Source organism: Ambystoma mexicanum, chromosome 11 (assembly GCF_040938575.1).
Source record: "Ambystoma mexicanum isolate Mex_15411 chromosome 11, UKY_AmexF1_1, whole genome shotgun sequence".
NCBI classification, from domain to species: domain Eukaryota; kingdom Metazoa; phylum Chordata; class Amphibia; order Caudata; family Ambystomatidae; genus Ambystoma; species Ambystoma mexicanum.
The window spans coordinates 1,369,180,322-1,369,201,693 of record NC_090934.1 but is presented as its reverse complement, the minus strand read 5'-3'; the positions used below and the strand labels follow the sequence as shown (position 1 = coordinate 1,369,201,693).

At 43.3% G+C, this 21,372-nt stretch overlaps 1 protein-coding gene across 4 annotated transcripts in view; it reads right to left on the bottom strand.

Moving 5' to 3' along the window:
• SPPL2A (signal peptide peptidase like 2A) overlaps nt 1-21,372 on the bottom strand; it is an 846,443-nt gene that overhangs the window by 782,657 nt on the left and 42,414 nt on the right. For all 4 annotated transcript variants that reach the window (XM_069624951.1, XM_069624952.1, XM_069624953.1 and 1 more), the window contains exon 2: nt 453-572. In XM_069624951.1, the coding sequence (XP_069481052.1) occupies nt 453-572 (120 nt within the window). The remainder of the gene's footprint in view (nt 1-452; nt 573-21,372) is intronic.

Here is a 21,372-nt window from a genome sequence, read left to right as displayed (position 1 = left end):
AATCATCTCAGTCGCTTATTTATCACAGCAAAACATGCTATAAAACACAGATATTCATTCTCACTTATGGCTCCCAGATATTCAGTGAGAGGTAGCCCTTGTCAGTTTTGAATACTATATAAATACTTGAATTGTTTTTCTGGGTTTAATCTGTCAGTGTTTCTGTATCAACTAAAATGCAACAGTGTCATGTAGAGCGCAGCTTCCGTCATATTTGGGTAGCCTTTTGGTGCTGGAATTTGTGAAGTAGATCATACACATTGAAATCAATAAAGACATTTAAGAAAAATAAAAAGACATGAACACACACCAGAACTGGACTGAAAGGCAAAAGATACAATATTACTTTCCCCCAAATTAATACATGAACTGAAACCTGCTTCTTGAAAAGTCAGAGGAAATACATCAGCACTTCCATTAACATGCAGCTTAAAAAGATTTAAACTACTCACAACATTATCAAGGCTCTCTGGGAGGGACGTCCAGGAAGGGTTGTATAGTACACAGTAGTCTTTGGTACTCTCTTGTGTCTTGTCACGGGATACATGCAGGATTCCCTCTTGTGCAAGTACCTACAAAAGGTACACACAGATCTGATTAGCCAAACATATATAATACACGTCCAGCCCTACTAACCTTCCATTAATTATCAAGATTTGCATTGACTTCTATTCCTTACATTTCCCCAATGCCATCCTAAATAAGAAAGAATTAATAACATTAGAATTGCCAAGTGGTCCCATGCAACAATCATGCCGCACCAAGACTTTTTAGCAAACATCATTTTGCAAGCAGGAAATTATAGTCGTGAATGTATTTTGCAAACAGTAAAGCCTGAAATTACAACTTGTAAAATGTTGATGGCTTAAAAAACAGAATTTGATAGTGACGACAGCATCTGTCCTTCAAAATTGCTATCATAGTGCTCCATTTATTCGATCAGTCAGAAACATGCGATTAAAAGTTTGGGTCTGCAACCTTTGCTCTCCACATATTCTAGACTACAATTCCCACAAACCAAAATAGCACAGTCGATGGCGAGGCATCATGTGTGCTGCAACCCAAAATAAATCAGGAAAGCACACAGTTGCAGAACCGTGGATACACATATTCTTCATGTGGCCCAGCTTGTCCAATTCAAGAATCCATAGTACTTATGTTACATAAAGGAGTGGAAAAGAAGATTAAAGGCATGGTCTAGTAAAAAAATGTATTTAAAAAATAGATAGGCAACATAAAAAACACATACTAGCATTCTCTTTTTTTAAAACTTCCTATGTAAAATTTTGAGCTATTCAAGCTACAAATTCGCAAAAGCAAGCACATGGGCGCATCCATTTTGTGAAATGGATGCCCTCCTGTGCTGGCTTTTGCTTTTGCGGCACTAATGAAGGAAAAGCCAGCCAGCTGTAGTAAACAAAAGCTACCGCTGGGTGGCTTTCCCTTCATTAGTGCTGTACGCAGAGGACGGGGACCGAAGACCAGAGCAGGAAAGCTGCAGCTGAATCTCGGTAAGTGCTATTTATTTTTTTTTAAAAAATAAGCACTAGCTGCGTTTTTTTTTTCTTAGTTTTCCGGGCTGGTGGAGCCCGGAAAACTTAGAAATAAAACCGCAGCTTTAAAAACGTTGTATTTATGTTTGCGGCCGCTTTTGAAGCGACCGCAAACATAAATACAACGTTATTGTGTTGGAAAACGCTGCGGTTTTTCTTTCCAAGTTTCTCAGGCTCCTCTGGCTCGGAGGAGCCCGAGAAACTCGGAAAGAAAAACTGCAGCGTTTTCCAACACAACCGCGTTGTGTTTCTGCCTGCTGTGGCTATCACTTTGGGTCTCCGGTGCTCCCAGGTGAGCACCGGAGACCCAAAGTGAAAGCCACAGCATTGTTTCTGCCTGCTGTGGCTATCACTTTGGGTCTCCGGTGCTGGTAGCACCGGAGACCTAAAGTGAAAGCCACAGCAGGCAGAAACACAACGGGGTTGTGTTTACATGCAGCGTAGTGTTTCAGCCTACAGCTGATTTCCCATTTGGGCTCTCGGGCTCCACGTGGGGAGCCCGAGAGCCCAAATGGGAAATGCTAAATGCTGCGTTGTGTCTGCCTAAATCTGCTTGCCCATTTGGGGCTCTCGGGCTCCGCGTGGGGAGCCCGAGAGTCCCAAATGGGAAAGCAGATTCAGGCAGAAAAAACGCGGTTGTGTTGGAAAACGCTGCGGTTTTTCTTTCCGAGTTTCTCAGGCTCCTCCGAGCCGGAGGAGCCTAAGAAACTTGGAAAGAAAAACCGCAGCGTTTTCCAACACAATAACGTTGTATTTATGTTTGCGGTCGCTTCAAAAGCGACCGCAAACATAAATACAACGTTTTTAAAGCTGCGGTTTTATTTCTAAGTTTTCCGGGCTCCTCCAGCCCGGAAAACTTAGAAAAAAAAACGCAGCTAGTACTTATTTTTTTAAAAAAAATAAATAGCACTTGCCAAGATTCAGCTGCAGCTTTCCTGCTCTGGTCTCCGGTCCCCGTCCTCCGCGTACAGCACTAATGAAGGGAAAACCACCCAGCGGTAGCTTTTGTTTACTACAGCTGGCTGGCTTTTCCTTCATTAGTGCCGCAAAAGCAAAAGCCAGCACAGGAGGGCATCCATTTCACAAAATGGATGTGCCCATGTGCTTGCTTTTGCGAATGTTGAGCTTGAATAGCTCAAAGTTTTACATATGAAGTTTTAAAAAAGAGAATGCTAGTATTTTTTTTTATGTTGCCTATCTATTTTTTAAATAACATTTTTTACTAGACCATGCCTTTAAAGACCATAAAAAATAGATGACCTCCCTGAACCGTTCATACCTCGAGTCCTGAAAAAATGGACTAGACCAGGTATATAAATCATAAAAATATATACAATATTTATTAAATGTTTGCACAATTCAATGGCATCGACATCCTATTCATCACAGAAACATGGCAGGACGACAACTACAAAATCACACTCTAAAGCTGCCTCCCAACCAACTTCAAATGCCTTCAAGTAAACAGAACAAAATAAAAAAGGAGGTGGCATCTCAATAGCATTCAAAGGACACCTGAAAATAAAAACCAGACAAACCTCTCAATATCAACTGTGAAACAACAGTCATACACCTATCAGCAAACCCAAAAACCTTCATCACATTCATACTGGTGGACATACCATCCTCATACGATGCAACCTTCGTTGATAACTTCATAGAAGCCATCACCAACATAGCCATCAAACACAAACATCTAATGATCCTGGGGGACTTCAACATCTGGTTTGAAGAAAGTCATGCCAACTCCCAACTCACTGATTTGACAATTTACAACCATGAAACTACGACAGCTAGTCAAAGGGACAACACACTCGGCAGGACACACCCTCAACGCAATATTTGCCAAGGCAAAATGTATCACTACAGCACCACTGATACAAATACTGTGGAGCGTCCATCTCATCATCCCATTTGTGATTAGACTACCAACTCAAGTCTCCCCCAAACTCACAACACCCACAAACAGAAACTGGAAAAGCGTCAAAGCAAGCAACCTATTCGAACAACTGGAGATGACCAAACCCTCAACTATAGAACTAGAGCTAACTACTACACAAATGGATTGTTGATACAATTGATAAGATCGCCCCGGAAAAACCATTCACCATATCAAAAAAAAGAGCAATGGCACCATGAAAAAAAGACAACAAGAAGATGGAACTAGAATGGAGGAAAGAATACAACCTAGACAAAAAAAATACTGTTCCAGAAACAAATCCGTGCATACAAGAAGGAAATACAAAAAGGCAAAGAGAAGGCATTATGATGACAGAATCACCAATGTCACCAACACACAAAAAGAAATGTTCACCATCATTAAAGAAATGAGAAACCCACCAGGCTGCAACAACACCCCAAACCCTTCAGAGAAACTTTGCAACGACCTGGCAGACCACTTCAAGAACAAAATCAATGACATCCAACAAATCATACAAAACAGACCAACCATAACATTCAACCAACCGGACCTAACACAGAGCCACAGCACAAACTCCAAAACATTCCTAAAATATCAGCAGAGGCATTTGTCATGTTGGTAAAACACAGCAAGAAAGTAGGATCACCCATGGATCCCTGACCGCCCTGACATCTACAAATCAATCCTCGCCCAAGGAACGCCATAAGAATATTACAGAAACCTCCCAAAGCTCTCACTAGCAACAGGAACTGTACCAAGAGCCTTCAAAACAGCATATATCAAACCGCTTTTATAAAAAACAAGTGGCGATGTAGAAGACATCTCCAACTACAGGCTGATTTCAAACATTCCCTACCCAGCAAAACGCCTTTAAACCTACTTATACAAATTAAGCCAAGAACACGTAGAAAAACACCACCTGCTAGACCAAGCACAAGTCGGTTTCAGACCCGCAAGAGGAACAGAAACAGCACTAATATCCATCTGGGACGACCTAAAAACTAACGCAGACTCCAACACAACCTCAGCCCCGATTCTAGTCAACCTCTCTGCAGCCTTCGACACAGTTAGCCATGACACCCTAACCAAAAAACTAGAAGACATAGGCCTAAAGGACATGGCACTATTCTGGATTAAATCATTCCTAACAGACAGAACAGAAGCCGTATGGATAAAACCCTTCAAATCCACCCCACAAGTTAACAACTGTGGAGCACCACAAAGGTCCTCACTATCACCACTGTACTTCAACATCTACCAGACTCCAGTAATCAGAATCTTCAAAAAATACAGCATTACATGCTACAACTACGCAGATGACACTCAAATCATCTACAAAATCGAAGACACTCAAGCCGATCACTCAACCCCAATCGAGTGTCTAAAAGTCTTTAACTGGATGAATGCTAACAACCTGAAAATCAACCCAGGAAAGACGGAAATCATGATTATTTCCAGAAACCAAGAGAACAACATTTACATTCCATGGCCAACAAAAATGGAAACCGCACCAAGACCATCTAAGGTAGTAACAAATGTGGGCGTCCTGATGGACAACTCCCTAACCTTAGAACGACAAATAAATGCAATCATCAAGAAATGCTTCTTCCTCCTCCACACAGCAAGAAGAATCCTACCTTTCCTCTCCTTCACCCACAATCGTCGTCCTCATCATCATGTCAAGAATCGACTATGCAAACAGCCTCTACCTCAGGATACCAGAATATCTCCTGAAGAAACTACAACAGATCCAAAATACAGCAGCCAGACTGCTCCACAAACTATCCAGAAGAGCCCACATCACTCCAGCCCTAAAAGGACTGCACTGGCTCCCAGTCAAACATCGCATCACCTTCAAAACAACGTGCATAACACACAGGGCAATCAGCGAACAAGGAGCTGAATTCCTACAAAAGAAAATAATCTACAAACCAACGAGACTCCTCAGATTAAGCAACGAAATCCACCTGGAACAAAAACCATACCTTAAGAAAAAAACTTGGGGGCTCCACCTTCTCACACTTAGCCGCAAAAACCTGGAACAACATCCCGAAAGAAATAAACACCAAAGACCACCTACAATTCAGAAAATTACTAAAACCCTGGCTCTTCAACACCACAGATTCAAACTGAAAAACCGAAACAACCGAACGGGAAACACAAAGAAAAGGATGATTAAATTCAGGATGACACTGACAACACCCGGAACCGACCAGAGAAACTCTTACTAAAACAAGACAGACAATGCTAAGTCAAATAGGACACAACCGACACCCATGAGGACAGAAATCAGCATCCTTGGCCAACGCCAGCCAACAACCTCACCCGCCCCATAATTGCTACCAGGTATACTTGTATAGAGTTATGTGAATGTTAGCACTTGCCACACTAAGTGGCATTGGCATGGGCATTGAGTTGTGAATGAAGGCAAGTGCCGCCCCTGAACGTAATTGCAAGCGTTGGCATGCACCACATTTCGAAGGGGCTGGGAGCGATAGCCTGCATAAACAACTGAAAAAGATGATGAATGCCAACCACCCGCCAAATATGGACGGAGTAGCCTTGGCTAGTCAATGCTGCGCACCAAGTGGATTGGGAATGCTCTCTGGGCCAGATTTGAAGGACGCACTGACGCCTGCCTGCCCCGCATATAGACAGGTGTCACGTAGGTGGCCGAGGCCGAACTTGGGTAAGGTTATGAATGTGAGTAGATGCCATGTGTAAAAAGGGACTGCGAGTATCGGATGGCCCAAATCAGGACAGAGACGCAGAGATGCTCCCGCACCCCACCTGGAGAGAATACGGAAATTCAGCACCTCAATTCCGGACAGCAATGCCAATTAACCAATCCACTAACACTTTCACCCTTCTGCATACACCTCTCAAACTCTAACCAAACACAACCACAAGCCTAAAAAACAACAATCCGCACAAAGTTCACTACACTGCAACAACAAAACAAACCACACAGACTCGCACAACAGCACACAACGACTACAGACCGTAAAGCACCCCAAGCCCAGTCAATGGACCCACCCGTCTGAGGCCGCCAACAGCACTTCACTGCTCTCTTGCACTTTTCAAGCTTATTCCCACTAACTCACACCCCCTTTCCATTTTTTCAGAGCGCCAGAGTGCCAGGGGACCACTCTGGTGGTGATAGTGCACAGTACAAATATCCTTTAATATTAGCATGGGCAGTATGGATACAGGTCCTGCTTCATTTTCGACCCATGTTAATAATTTCAAATAATAGGCCCATTCTCTCAGGCATTCATCGTTCACTATTTGCACTATCTGTACTAGTGTGGTCATCAATCAAAATGCACTGCATGCTAACATTCTGTCTTCACATCCTGTACTAGTGGCAACTCGTCTGTATACCAAGGTCTCTCCCAGCATCCTGGCGTTTACCGATGTGTCTTCACAACCCAGTCTCTTTTGTTCAACAGTCCTTATCTGTTCTCCAGTTATACCACCGAATGAGCATAGGAGCATTCTGCTTTTCTAATCTGGGTCCTTTTCTATTTTCTGCATTTTTATGCATGCATCTTCATATGGGAACGTCCTTTTCGACCTCCATCGTAGGGTTGCCCATCTTCCTTCAAATTGTCCCCTTGTTGTGCACGCTGCTAGATGACCGAGACACTTTGCATCATGGTTAGGTATTTCTCTTACGATAAATGTTCAGGCTGGGCACATGGCATAAGGGATGAGAGAACACACACAGCAGCTCTCATCTGATGTTTTTCTCCCCACATCCGTCATGTGCTGATACCACATGTCATCCTTTAAATGGGCTGCATTATCAAGCTATATGTATTTATATCCTCATGACCTTCTTCAGCATCCCTCTTAAATCTGATAATGTGCTTGGAAATATCAGGGAAAATATCACTTGTGCTTTTGTTAGGGATAAAGATAGATGTCTCGTCGCTAAACACTTCATCTGTATTATAGAACATTATTTGAAGAAAATGGCATAATAATAAGGAAGAAAAGACAAAACATTGTACAGAATGAGTTACAAGAAGTATTGCAAAAGAATGCATCGATCTTCTTGCTGGCAATGTGTCTCTTATGAATTGGAAAATTCACATTGTCTTTAATTCAACATGTAATTTCTGTCACTTTCATAAGCCACCATTTCTTATGGTAGAAATTGTACAATTATTGCAATACTGATTCTACAAATGATAGGACTGTTTTTAGGATTTCCAAAAAATGGGACAACATCAATGTGTCGTCTCACTAGACCTGGATAAAATGAAGTATGTATACGAAAACAAAATGCAAAAATGCGTTTAACGTTTCAGGTAATATAAAGTGTCATGTGCAATCTTTGTATTCTTTGTTGGCCAACGCATTGTCTATTTAACCTAACTGTAATAGTTTTGTTTGAACACTGAAGAGTTGCGTTTGTCTCCCTTCAAACTTGGTAATAACAAAGTTCAATTTGTTTTATCTTCATCCGTTCTCGGTTGGCTCTTGGTAGCTGATCTGGTCTGCATTAGCTGAACTTCTCTTGCATCACTGTCAGCGGGTGCAGGAAGGTTGAGACCCGATTTATGACCCGTTGAGAAATAAAAGAAACACTAGCGGTCATATTTGTCAAATAATTATGCATCTTATCCCCTAATGTTTTTGCTTCATTATGGGCATCAGTTTATATTCGAGTGGGAGGAGCCATGGTACTCTCATATGGTGTCCAATCACCAACTCACATGGAGTCAGGTGTCGATATGAGCCATGCTGGTTTCTCAAGGCAAACAGAGCAAGGGTAGGCAATGTAGCCATCCCTTTTTCAATGTCATTTTGATTTTAGCTATGGTTTCCTTAAGGAGTCCGTTTAGCCTCTCACAAACACCATTTGCCTGTGGGTGATGAGCAGAAAAAAACATGTGCTTTATGCCTAACAGAAGAACTATCTTTTTGAACAATCAATTTACAAAATGCAGCTCATTATCAGACTGGAGGACTTCGCACACACCCCATCTAGTAAACACTTCACGTACAAGACACTTGGCAGCACATGTGGCATCGGGATGCGTACATGAACGTTCCTCAATCCATCTGGAAAAAGGATATACTTCCACTAACCTGTATCTGTAGCCATTGCATGTCTGCAACCTATCAACATATATATGTAGATGCTGAAAAGGACCATTGGGTCTGGGAACTGCTCCTCCCACTGTTCGCAAGGTGTGCCCTGCTGTGAACTTCTGGCAAACAATCAGTTCACAATAAAGTGTGCAACGTGTTGTAACAAATTTGGTGAAAACCAATTTTCTGTAAACATGGCAGCAAGATTTTCTCTGGTTGCGTGTGTGGGATGGTAGAGCTGATCCAGTGCCACTTTCATTAATGCTAGATGCACGACTGGCTTTCAAGTGCTATCTTGTCTCCATATAGCCTCAGTGGAGGATAAAGAATGCCCCTGTCTCTTCCATAAATCCTGTCTTCCCATGGAGCTCGACCTTGCAGCTGAATTACCTGTACAATGGTTAACATATTAAAACCTTTTATCAGCACGCAACATTCTGACATTTGCTTAATATCTTGTACTTCAAAATTAGAAATATTAGGAAAATATGATTTCTCGCGGTAACAAAGCCACAGATGTTGAAGCCAAAAGAGCAGCATGTCTGCCCCTTTAGTATGGGCTCTGTATTTCACCACAGCGATACACAATGGGAGCTTTAGTACCTTCATGGGTTTACCCAATAGCGGCACCTGTTGCACTGGTGTGCCGTCTGCACGGAGTAAACCCCTCCTTTTCCAACGTGACAATCCTGCGTGTACGGTTGATGTCACGTAGGCGAAGTCAGAATACACGGTTGCTTCCTCATATCTCTCGAGTGCCATGATAAGTACCACTAATTCTGCAGCCTATTCTGAGCAATGTGAAGGCAATCTTGCACTAGTCACTACTTCAAAATCACCATTCTTTTTTTAGCTTCACTACTGCTGATCCACTATGTCTTTCTCCTGTCGGTTGGTCAATTTTTGAGGTACTATCAATAAATAGGATTTTCCCCGGTCCAATCCGAGAGCATTTTTTCTAACATGGGGAATATCGTCATAGAACTCTGTATACATTGTGCAGTCATGTACATAGTCTTCATCCCATACTGGTTCTGCTATAAATGTTGCTGGATTCACTACTGTACATCTAACAATTTTGATTGTTGGCCTCAAAATAATAATTTCGTACCCTGATGATCTTTGTGTAGTCAATGTACTCTTGGGTTTCTTCAAAATGGAGAATAGGAATGCTCGGCGAATATTGTCATTGAACACCCCATTGTAATACTTGCAGCTTTTTCAATCATGAAAGCAGCAGCAGCTAACGCTTGTTCACAAGGATAATGTCCAATTATTACTAGGTCTAAAATCCCACTATAGTAGGCTAATTTCCATGTCCTAATGTCATCTTCTGTGCGAGAACTGCTGTTATCACTTCTCCATTTGAATGTGAGAATACATAAAACACTTCATTATAATCCGGAATCCATAACACAGGGACTGCACTACAATCGCCCTCTTTAATTCTTCAAATCCTTCAGTCATCTCATCTGTCCACTTTATTTGACCTTTACCTATCTGCTTCTTTGAGTGCTTTTAATAAGTGGCTGAATATATATACTGTAATCAAAAACCCAGTCCCTGCAATAATGGCATAGGCCTAAAAATGGTTGCCTTTCCCTTAATGTCTCAGGTGTTGGAGTTTTCATGATCGTGTCTGCTCTTTCAGGTGTCACATTTCTCCCTTCTTGAGAGATTAACTGTCCTATGTAAAGGACCTCTTCCTGACAATATTGTAATCTCTGTGTCCACTTTATATCCTTTCTCTGTTAGTATTGTCAGTCAAACTGAATCTTCCCTGCACCTTTCTTCTGTCTCACTGCACACCAATACATCATCTACGTACTGAATTATGGTGCTCTCAAGTTGTATGTTACATAGCTCCATCTGAGGAACCCCTAATATAGATAGATGGAGACTCACCTTACCCCTCGGGTAATCTTGTATGTTTCCAGCGCAAATTTCTATAGGAAAACAAAGTCAAATCTTGTGAGTCTTCATGAAGGGGAATTAGAAAAAAAAGTGTTTTTTTTTAAATCCATGACTGTCAAATATTTGGCTTTAGATGGCATGTTACATAATATTGTAGCTGGATTCGGAACAAGCGGAAACTCTGCTTCAACAATATTATTAGAGGGCGTAGATCCTGAATACATCTCCACAACCCCCTGTTGCTTTCTTCACCGGGTACAACGCTGTGTTACATGGCGATATGGCACCAACATTCCCTACTATATCAAAGCGGAAATGGTTTTAAATATGCCTTCATCTGCTTCTCTAGACATAGGCTAGTGTTTTGCTCTGTGTTGTGAAACAGCGGAAAAAGCGGGGAGGGGGCTGGTGAGAGATTCCCTACTTTATTTGCTTTGTCCCATACCTTGGTTACATATCCCCACTATTTTACTAATTTTTACATTAAAGGGGTCTATGATCTTGATTCAACCATAGCAACCCAGGGAGGGGGGGGTGCCCGCTACTACCCCATCCTCTCTGGTCCATGTTTTCTGTCCCATCCCCGCAAACCATTCTTTTATGGCCCTTAATTGTGTCGCCTTGCAATACCTATAGAAATGCTGAAGTCCCATTCCTCCCCGATTTCTTGCGGCAGTAAGAGTGGACATTGCTAGCCTAGCTGGTTTATTTTGCCAAATATATGCCGTAATAAATTTCATAAGGGTGCTAAAGAATGTTTTCAGGACATGAAGGGAGAGTGCTTGGAAGTAGTACAAAATTCATGGTAAGATAACCATTTTTACCACCGTCATTCCCTATCCAGGAGAATCCTAGTGGGCTCCACCTTAGCAGATCCTTTTTCACCCTGGTGAGTAGATGCGGATAGTTGGCCATGTATATTTGTTTTAGCGTGTTTGTAAGGACTTCCCCAAGTACGCTATACCTTTCTCGGCAACCGATAATTGAGTTGGGATCCGCAAGCGTTCCACCGTGTCCGGGCTAACTGACAAATTCAATATTTTGGATTTTGACCTGTTAATTTTAAGCCCCGAGACCTCTTCAAACTCCATCACTTCGATCAACAGCGCTGGTAGAGTAGTTTCTGGTTCCGTTACTGCTATAAGCATGTCATCTGCAAACACCATTATTTTGTGTTCTTCCCCCGCCATTTTAAGTTCCTTTATTTGTTGTAAATCTCTTATCCTAACTAAAAGGGGTTCCAAATAAATGGTGTAAAGTAATGGGGATAGGGGACACCTCGTCGTATAGTGACATTGTCAGACAGAGTTCCATTAATCGCTATTCGGATGCGCGGGTAGCAATAATTTGCTCTAACTATCCGCAGAAATCCTTCACTGACCCCTATACGTTACAACGTACGAAACAGAGAAGGCCATTTGACTGTTAAACACTTTTTCGGCATCGAGCGACACCAAGAGCGCTGGGTCATAGCAGTTTTTTCAAACAAGTGGTATACTCAAGGGATATTATTGCGAGTCTTTCTGAGTGAAATAAAGCCCGATTGTTCGAGTCCTATCAGGTTCTACAGGAGGTCTTTGAGCTGGGTCGCCAATATTTCAGTTTAGATTTTGCATCTATATTAATCAACGCTATTGGTCTATACAACCGTGGAAGTGATGGGTCTTTACCTGCTTTAGGGACCACCACTAATTTGGCTTTGTTTATGGAATTCGTGATCGTGCCCGTCGTTCTAAAGGAATTGCACAGTTTTGTAAGATGCAGTGCTAATGTTTCACTATATTTAATATAAAAACCTGCAGGATACCCAGAAATAAAGCTCCGTGCCGGATGGGTAAGGATCTTATTGCCATTGTTCCCTCCTCCACCTGAATTTCCTCCTCTAGCCTTCCCCTTTCCTCTTCCATGATACTTGACAGATTAATCTTATTGAAATACGCCTCTTGTTGCTCACATTTCCAATTATCTGTGGCGTACAATGCTGTGTAATATTAGCTAAAACAGCCTTTGGATGCCCTTATTGGTTGGTATGTATTCACTTGAGTTCCCTTTCATTTTCAGAATCGTTCAGGACTGAATTGTATCTTTTAACTGTCTAGTTAGAAAAGTATCCGCTTTGTTGGCTTTTACGTAATAATACTGTTAGGTAAATAATAGCGCCTTTTCGGCTTGTTTTGTACAGAGCATTTATAATTGGCCCTGCGCATGTGTTAAAGCTTGTTGCAAACACCTTGAGGTGCCTTTGGTTATCTCCTTGAGGATCTCCCGTATTTTAGCTTCCAATTCCTCCTCCCCCTTGCATTAAAGTCTATCTCAATTTGCTTGTACGGCTATTAAATTCCCCCTTAATATCACCTTAAAGCCATCCCATACTGTACTCGAGGAAACATCATGGGTGTCATTCATTGTAAATTAGTCGTCTATTTCATCTTGTACCGACTTAGGCTGAATAGGATCTTGTATTAACTCTGACAGAAAGTGCCATTTACAACATTCCACCTACCAACCCTTCCACTCCTAACTGCATTATTAGCGGCGCATGATCTGAAAGATCTCGATCCCAGCTTTATATGTTTTACCTTTCCAAATAGGCGGGTTGAAAGCCACATATAGTCTATCCTTGACATTCATAGATGCACATGTGAGTAATATGTATAGCCTTGTGTCGGTCCCTTAATTGCTCGCCATATGTCGTGTAGGGCAAGGGTTGTGATTATTTGTTTAAGTGCTTTGGATGGCGCGGGTATGTGCCGAGTCACTGAAGAGCTTGTATCTAATTGTGGGGCCCAGGCCATAATATCTCCCTCAGCAAAATCCTCTAGTTGAGATAGTGCATCCCTTAAGAAACCGTCTTGACCCTTATTTGGTGCGTATATTGTTGCTAATGTATATCCATGGGTCCCCAGTTTCAGGTTGAGGAAGAGTAGTTGTCCCGCCGAGTCGGCTTTACTATCAAAGTTGTTCACTGCTAATTTATCACTAATTGCAATAAGGACACCTGCTCTTTTATCCTCCGCATTTGCCTGGAACAAATGGGAATACCTGCTTATTTTGGTTTCCTTTTATCTCTTTTTCTTATATGTGTTTTTTTAAATATCAATATATCAGGGTTCACCCCTTCACCGAACCCTCTTTTTGACTGGGGGAGTCATACCCCCCGCCCCCCGCCCCCCAACGTTGTACGATAATATCTTTATATCCTTGATTTCAGTTCCATACCCTCACATAGCTCTCTGTTCTCTTCACCTCTATTCTTACTTCGAGTTTGTGTCATCCTGCCCCCAGAGTTTTGTGATCGATCCTTTTCAATTAATCGCTCCCACGATCCCCCCAACCAAGTAATCCCCAACCCCCCCTCCCCTCAAACAAACCAACCACAATGTGCACCTCCCCAGCCCCCCTTCTTCCCCAACTTCCCCTCTGTCCCTGGGGAGGGCCAAAGTTCCTATGGTCGCCCGGCCGAAGTGCCCAGTGCCACTGGCCCCCTATCCTAACCAGAGATACCTTGTGGGAGTCCTAAACCCTACTATAAGATTCCAAACAACCAACCACTACTCTTAGTCCCCACAGGCCCCTACTTGAATAGTGTCTTGTAGAGCATTTTTCCATGGATACAATAGTATTCCTTACTGTCCGGAGACTGCATCAAATTCCGAGTAGGTTCATAGTTCGTGGGTCCAAGTTAGATAATTTCCTTTTGTCTCTGTACGGTGTCGCCTTCCATTCCCATGGTTTCCGGTTTTCCTTTTTAGCCACTCCGGCTTTTTAGTGATGCTAGAGGACTCGCAATCTTCTTCAGGAATCTGAAGAATATGCATTCCTTCTTCCCAGGTGGTAATTCAGTGCTGCCAATCCTCCCAGTTAAATAGCAATCCTAACGGGAATGTCCATTTATATCTCACTTCCTTTTGTGTGAGGAACAGGACTACTGGGCCCATTGCATGTATATCTTTTGTAAGGTTAGCTGTAAGGTTAGCTGAGCTAGGTCCTGATATAATTGTACCTCAGAGCCATTAATATTTATCGAATCAGATGTCCTTGCTGCTTTCAGTATCGCTTCCTTTTGGGTGTATGTTAGGAAGAATTCTCTCTTTAGGCTGAATTTCCTAACCTAGGGAGTCCCCCAGCAGCTTTGCTGGATTTCTGGAGTTTGTTTTTTTCTCCTGCCAAGAGTGAGACTCTTTTTCTCCCACTCTTGGACATGGTTTATGGTGTTCCTTTGACTGTTAATGTGTTTTATGGGATATGGGGTCCTTTACTCCATAGGGTCTCATGTGTTTTTACTATGCGTGTTACACAGCACCCTCCGTGCAGTGACACAGGGGTGTCATAGTGACACCATACCCTGGGACTAACTACTGTCTCCCAGGGCATGTAAAGTCACCATTGGCTTTACTAGTCCCAAATTATGAACAGAAACCAGTACAAACCATCATATTGTGGACGTACTGGTCGGGGCAATTCGATTGCCCCGGGGTCTGTTAGTCGAGGAGGCACGTCTCCATCCCCCCGATCGAGTTTTGGCTGGTGGCAGTGGATACTACTTTATATATTCGACCGCAAACATATCCCTATGGGATTTTCCCATTGTTCGAGGCTACCAACTTTAATTATTTAATTCTCATAGCCTCGAACATACCGCCGGTTTATTTATTTAATATTAATTCGCCGGTTGGTATTTTTTGCCAGGACTCTATTTTAAAATGGCATTTGTGTTCTCTTCTGTGACTCCAACCCAAGTCGAGCCCTTTGTTCCACTTTTGGCGGGCTTCTCCACAGAAGCCTCCAAAAGTGGTGCCACTTTCTCTGGGTACCACAGGGGGTGTCGGAGGGGGTGTAGGCACCCTGGACTGAGTTACCTTGGTAACTCAAGTCGCACTCTTGTGTGATTGGTCCAAGTGGTGAGCCAGCCGACTCACCAATTAGCATGTTTGATTGACAGCTAGGCTGAGTGAATAGGGGTGTGCTGCATAAAAGCAGGGCTTTGGGGACTGGAACTTCAGAAGTCGCCACAGGACCTGAGAATCCGACGAGGGAGAAGCTTAGCCGACCTGCCACGACGACACCACCGGTGGAGCCCTGCAGAACCGACTCACCACTTCCCGACGACAGAGAAGATCTCCCGGCTGGAGAGGCTTCTTTCGCTGACTGGTGGGCACAACCAGTTTACCTTCTTTTCCTCGCATCCCAGGACATCTTGTGGTCTAATTGCCCGTGCCAAGCACCCCGGCAACCGGATAGCCACTTACCACTGGACCGCGAATAAAAGGACCGCTCCTTTTACCTGAGAACTCCGCGGCTGGTTTCTTCCCTGGCAGTGCAACGGACACCTGTCTTCCTCCCTGACGAGATCCTCTCTTCCCCCGGACGAAGCATCGACTTGCATCCGCTGCCAGGAAAAACTGCCCCCGCTGGAGTATTCTCACCACTTTAAGGTACTGTGTCCGCCAGGCCTCCCTTTCTAAAGATTGCTATAAGGTAATAATAACCCCTTAACCTTATGGACTGGGCTGGCCGCCTTGACCTTCTAACTTGTCCCTTTCTTTTGGTCCAACTCTTTCTGAACCTTTGCAAGACTTTTGTGCACTTCAACCGTGTGACCTTGGACACATTTCGTTCTGATCCTCTTAAAGTGGATCTGGTCTTCTGAACTCTAACTTCACGGTTTTACTTTGCCTTCCTCTCTTGTTGTGTTCTTGTGAAAGTGTTGGGATCTGTTTCCAATGATACTATGCTTTTCTCTCCCTTTTAAAACGAATTATTAGAGTGCCATCTGCGTTAAGCGCTCACCGCTGTCTGAAAATAAGTGGGGCTTTACTTAAGACTTGTCTAATTTTCTTCTAAGGGAGTGTATATCTTTTAGTGACCATGTTTTTGAACTGCTTAACATTAGTGCCTGTGTGTTTTTCTAGATGTGGTTTTAAATAAATAATTATCTCTCTTTTACAGCAAGATCTGGTCAGTGTTTACTTGTTGTACTGTGTTCTTTTGACCTATTGTGAATACTCTGTATACTGCCTAACTCTTCTTGAGGGAAGTCTGGCTGCTCAGCCACAGCAACCAAGTGAATCTGTGTGGTACAGACTGCTACCAAGTGGGTTTACTGCCAAACACCTGTAGTCTTCAATCTTTTGCAGTGGTCCCAGAGGGAACTGCACAGGTTTCTGCCTAACAGTGTACGAAGTCAATGCTGCAAGAAAATCTCTTGGGCGAGTACCTAGTTCAGATCGCTGTGGGCAGACCCTATGGATACGATCGATATTTATTGTTTCCTCATTATCCCGAGAGTAGGTCTGCAAACAGATGTTGTGCTGTGATTTTTAGGTCTTTGTCTTCCACCGATTGAGCCAAACTTTTAATCCGTATGTAAGACCAGCAAGAGCAGTTCTCCAGGTCTTAGCATTGCATCTCCAGATTATGTTATCATCTCGATAACTGTTCCAGCACCTCATCATACTTTGTTGTATTTTCTGACATATCTTGTACCGCTCTTTCTACCGTATCCACCCTTTACTCCAGTTTTGCAACTTCAACCTTCATTTCTTGGAGTGACTGTTTCAGTTTTGTTTTTAACAGGGAGAATTACGTCTGGAACGTCACCATGAATTGCTCCTGGAATTCCTCTTTTTGCATTGCCATGTTTGAGGCTTCTTCACTGACTTGGCGACGTTTGTTGGGGTCTCCCGTCCCTTCAAAGGAGTGTCCTGGCAATCCTGGAGACCACCATTTTTGGAGGCTGCAGTCCGTGTTTCTTTTCAAGGTTCTCTGACCCCCCCTCCCCCGTTGGTGCCTTCCCCTTGCTTTTGGACATAGAGGTAAAGTAATTATCCTATATCCGACTCCTGTCCTTTAGCTTCTTCCTCTACGATTGTTTCCAAGGGTTAATTCCAAAGAAGGTAGTTTTGTTTCCCAGTTTGTGCCTCTGGTTTTTCTTGTATCCCGTGTCTCTAGTTGGAGCGTCAAGGGGGGGGGGTCTTTTTTTCCCCCTCTGTGTTTTGAGATGTTCAAGCACTTACTATATCCCATAGCCAAGTAGTTCTAAATTTCCCCGGGACCTCTCAAGTGCTCTGCCTTCTCCTTACAGAGCCACCTCTTCCCCCTAAATATACAAAGTAAGGGGAGGGGGATTCTCTGAATTTACTCACGCCTTCCAGCGATCTCCTTATTTACACTGCGTCTCCCAGTGCGGCTGGTGGTGCCATCTCTTCAGATTCTGGTATCTTTGAGTCCTTGATCTGTTTCCCCTACCACAGTTTGTTTCTGTCTCTTAGGGCGTCGCCCGCGTGATTTTAGTTTCTGCCAGCAGGTGTCCAGAGGTTAATTTAGCACTGTTCGCTGGCTTGGTTTTCTTGGGGATGATGCCGTGACGCACATTCACAATGTCCGGTGGGGGGTTTAATATTTGGTAAAGTTAACTGCTAGAGCACCCTTTTTCATGTGTTCAATATGCTTTGCTTTTCCCACAATGCGTAACGTCATCCCCGCAGGTTTTGCGCTTCCTCTAGGAGGAGATCCACACCAGAGATCACTTATACCTGAGGGCGTGGTGAGCGCTCCCTTCGTTTCCCCACCTCCGGTTCAACTTGGTCACTGGGGTTCACCGAGCGTACCGCGGGGACTCGCGTTTGGCTGTCCTGCTCCAAGATTAGGGCGTAATATAGAGCTTCCTCCGCCTCACAGACGATCACTATGTTCACCCTTGCCAGGATCAGCAAATGAAGTCCCGCTATATTCCTCCTTTGTTGTACTGCCGAGTCCCCAGACGACATTTTCACCAATGCCATTCTCTGTGGTATCTCTCTATTCTCAACTTTAATCCAATAAGTGATTAAATTAATTTCTCAACAATTCTTCATCTGTCAAGTCTGTTCGTCTGTATGCTTTACCAAGAGCTATTACTGCTCTCCATCCTCTTCCCTCATCATCTGTCCCATGAACAACCACCCTTTCCTCTCTCCCTACCGCTGCTTCTAGTTCTAAAAGGATAACCTGTCCTCCATCATCCATAAGTATTTCTGGGCTAAACAAACATGTGTTAGGTATTCTCAACCATGCACCTACCAGTCTAGGATGCCATGTTAACAAAACTTTTACTCCATACAAAAATACTTCTGGGTATAGATGAACCCCTCATAATGCTTTTTGGCTTGTGAATGGGAAACTAAATTCTCTTACATTTATATAGTGTTCCTGGAGTGGAACATTATACCTTTGTCAGCAAAGAAATTGCCATGTTAAATGTTCTCATCGAGTCACATCCTAATATATGAATTGGTTCCGTCATTAATATAATAGTGATAATAGAGGCATAGGCCTGTCATATTACCCTATTGAAATTGGCAATTCGTCAGTAAAAGGAACCAAACTCACAGCCTCATACAATCCCTGCACATTCATGGAAATGCTAGACATTGGGTACTTTCCCTCTCAAACACTGGAGCGGATAGCTCCTAAATGTCTTGCCTCTTATCGGTACCCTGACCCTTGGTTCCTCTTGTGGGCCTGGTGTCACAGATGGCACTGAACAAATTCGCTTGGGGGGCTTTCCTATTGTTGATATAAATGTGTCCCTGTACCTGTAGAAGGTTTCCCTCCCACTACTGTCACACACCCTAACTTGGGTGCAGGTACTTGTTGGACTCCTGTGTTCTCATTCCATTGTGGTACTGTCTGTTGTGGCGCAGTGTACTGCTGTTGGTGCGTCTTAATCTGTTGTGTTTGCATAGGTGCTTGCTGTGGTGGCTGTGGTTGCAGCAGAGTCTGCTGCGTTTGCTCCATTTGCAGTGCACGTGTCAGATACTACGTGTGATCTTGGGCATAATACCCCAGTATTTCTGTACTATACTGTGGAGAATAGCCCATCCCCGCCTCTTGGAGCTTGCCAGCTCTGCGTCATACCTACTCTACTTCTACACATGCGGGCCACATGTCCTGTTCTCCCACGGTGCCAGCATTGCTCAGTTGTCCTCCATTAAATCCTCCTCCCCCTTGAGGGTTATGAAATCCCCCTCTTCCTCTAGGTCTATTCCCTCTACCTCGTGGCCAAAGGTTTTACCAACCTTCCTCTAATGGGTACCCTGCATTGCTTGGCTATGCTGGCTGTACCTCTTCGACAGTTTTCAGAACTAACTTTGCTTCCTCCTGCTTTCTATTCTCAGCCTTCTTATTCTTTTCTTGTAACAATCAACAATGAAGTACAAAAGTAAAATGTATTTCTGGCCATGGATTTGCTTCCATACCTACCTGTTTTTCAATTGCCGTTGCACTGGCTCGGCCAGTCCCTGGCATAAAATAATGCTATAGTTCTAACTCACGGTAACCTCGTCTCAAGATGCCAACATTCTTGAATCTCCTGAATAAAAGCAACAGGATCTTCGTCCTCCCATTTTCCTTGTCATAATCACACCCATATATGATGTGTCAGAATATTGTACTCTAAGCACACTTCATACATCTGCTCTACAATTATTAAATGGTACACTGTCATGTGTTGTGTTTTGCGCTGTCACAATCGCATATCCTGCTCGTCTCCAAATGTCATCAGCTCTCTCGCCTAGAACGGCTGCTAGTAGAGCTTTTACGTCACCCACTGCCAATGTCAGTCCTGCTGTCATTCTAACTCATAAATCCACGTACCCGCACCTGCAATCAAACTAGGTAATTTACATTTCAAATTTTCTTTATCCATTTGTGGCCACAGTATATACTCTGGTGGTCGTCCTCCTTTCTCCAATAATGGAAATTGCCTAAATCCTGGAACACAGTTGTATCCACCTACGGTCCTCGTCTTCCAGGTGGGGCTACTTTCGCCTGCTCATCTTGGTAATGACCTTAATTAATCTACTTACATAAGGCGGGGAAATATCCCCTGTACTATGCGGTCGTGCTGGTGGTCATTCACAATATGGTACAGGTTCTGGTGTTATTTCTTTTGGGTTCTCCAAGTCTGACCTCTTCACCCCTCTTTCTAAATTCGGATCGATCGAAAAACAAGATGCGCCATCTCTCACGCTCTCTCGTTTTCTTCCCTTTCTTCATCTGACATTATACCGCAACAAGTATAACCATTGTCCCTTTCCTCATCATCAAGATCTAATCTGCTTAAGCAGAGCGACCTATGCTTGTCCATCATTACGTTATCTGATCTACCTTTTGTTTCTTTCGGTGCAGATCCTTCGATACTCCCTCTGGTCTCATAACCAACTTTCTCCCTCATTTGTATATATAGATTCCAATCCTCCTAGGCCTTCTGCCTCATGCTCATCAGCCGAGGTATATATTCTTGTTATCCCTTGCAAGAATGTTGTGACCCTCTCTTCTTCCCATCGTTCTCGTGCTTTTAATTGGTATTATACATCTGTTAACAATGTGATCTACCTTGTCATCCCTTTATCCCCTAATCCTCATTTCCTCTTCCCTTCGTCTCATCTCCCTTTTCTCTTCTTCCTCTCACCTTCTTTGCAAACTATGTTCTTTCAGTCTTTGGGCCATTTCTTCACATTTCTTTTCCTCCATTCTCTCCCTTTTTCTGTTCCTCATACTTTTTGTTCTGCCTTTCGTGTCCTCTTTTCCTTCTACTCTTTGAATGCCCTTTCTTGTTCTTTCTCCTTTTCCTGTTCCTCCCTTTCTTTGACATTGTCAATACCCTTTCCATCCAATTTGAGTATCTGCCCTGCCATCCACTCGTTCTGTACCATTGTCACTCGGCTGGCTCGGTCTTTCCCCTTTGTCTCTTGGCTTCCTCTTCTATCTTTATGTTTGTCCCTTCTTTCATCACGCTCCTTATGTTCATCACATGCTGACATATTAAGTTCTTTAATCTTGCTCTCTTCTATATTGTCTTCACTACTATAAGTAGGGGGCGCGTATGTCGGATTAACA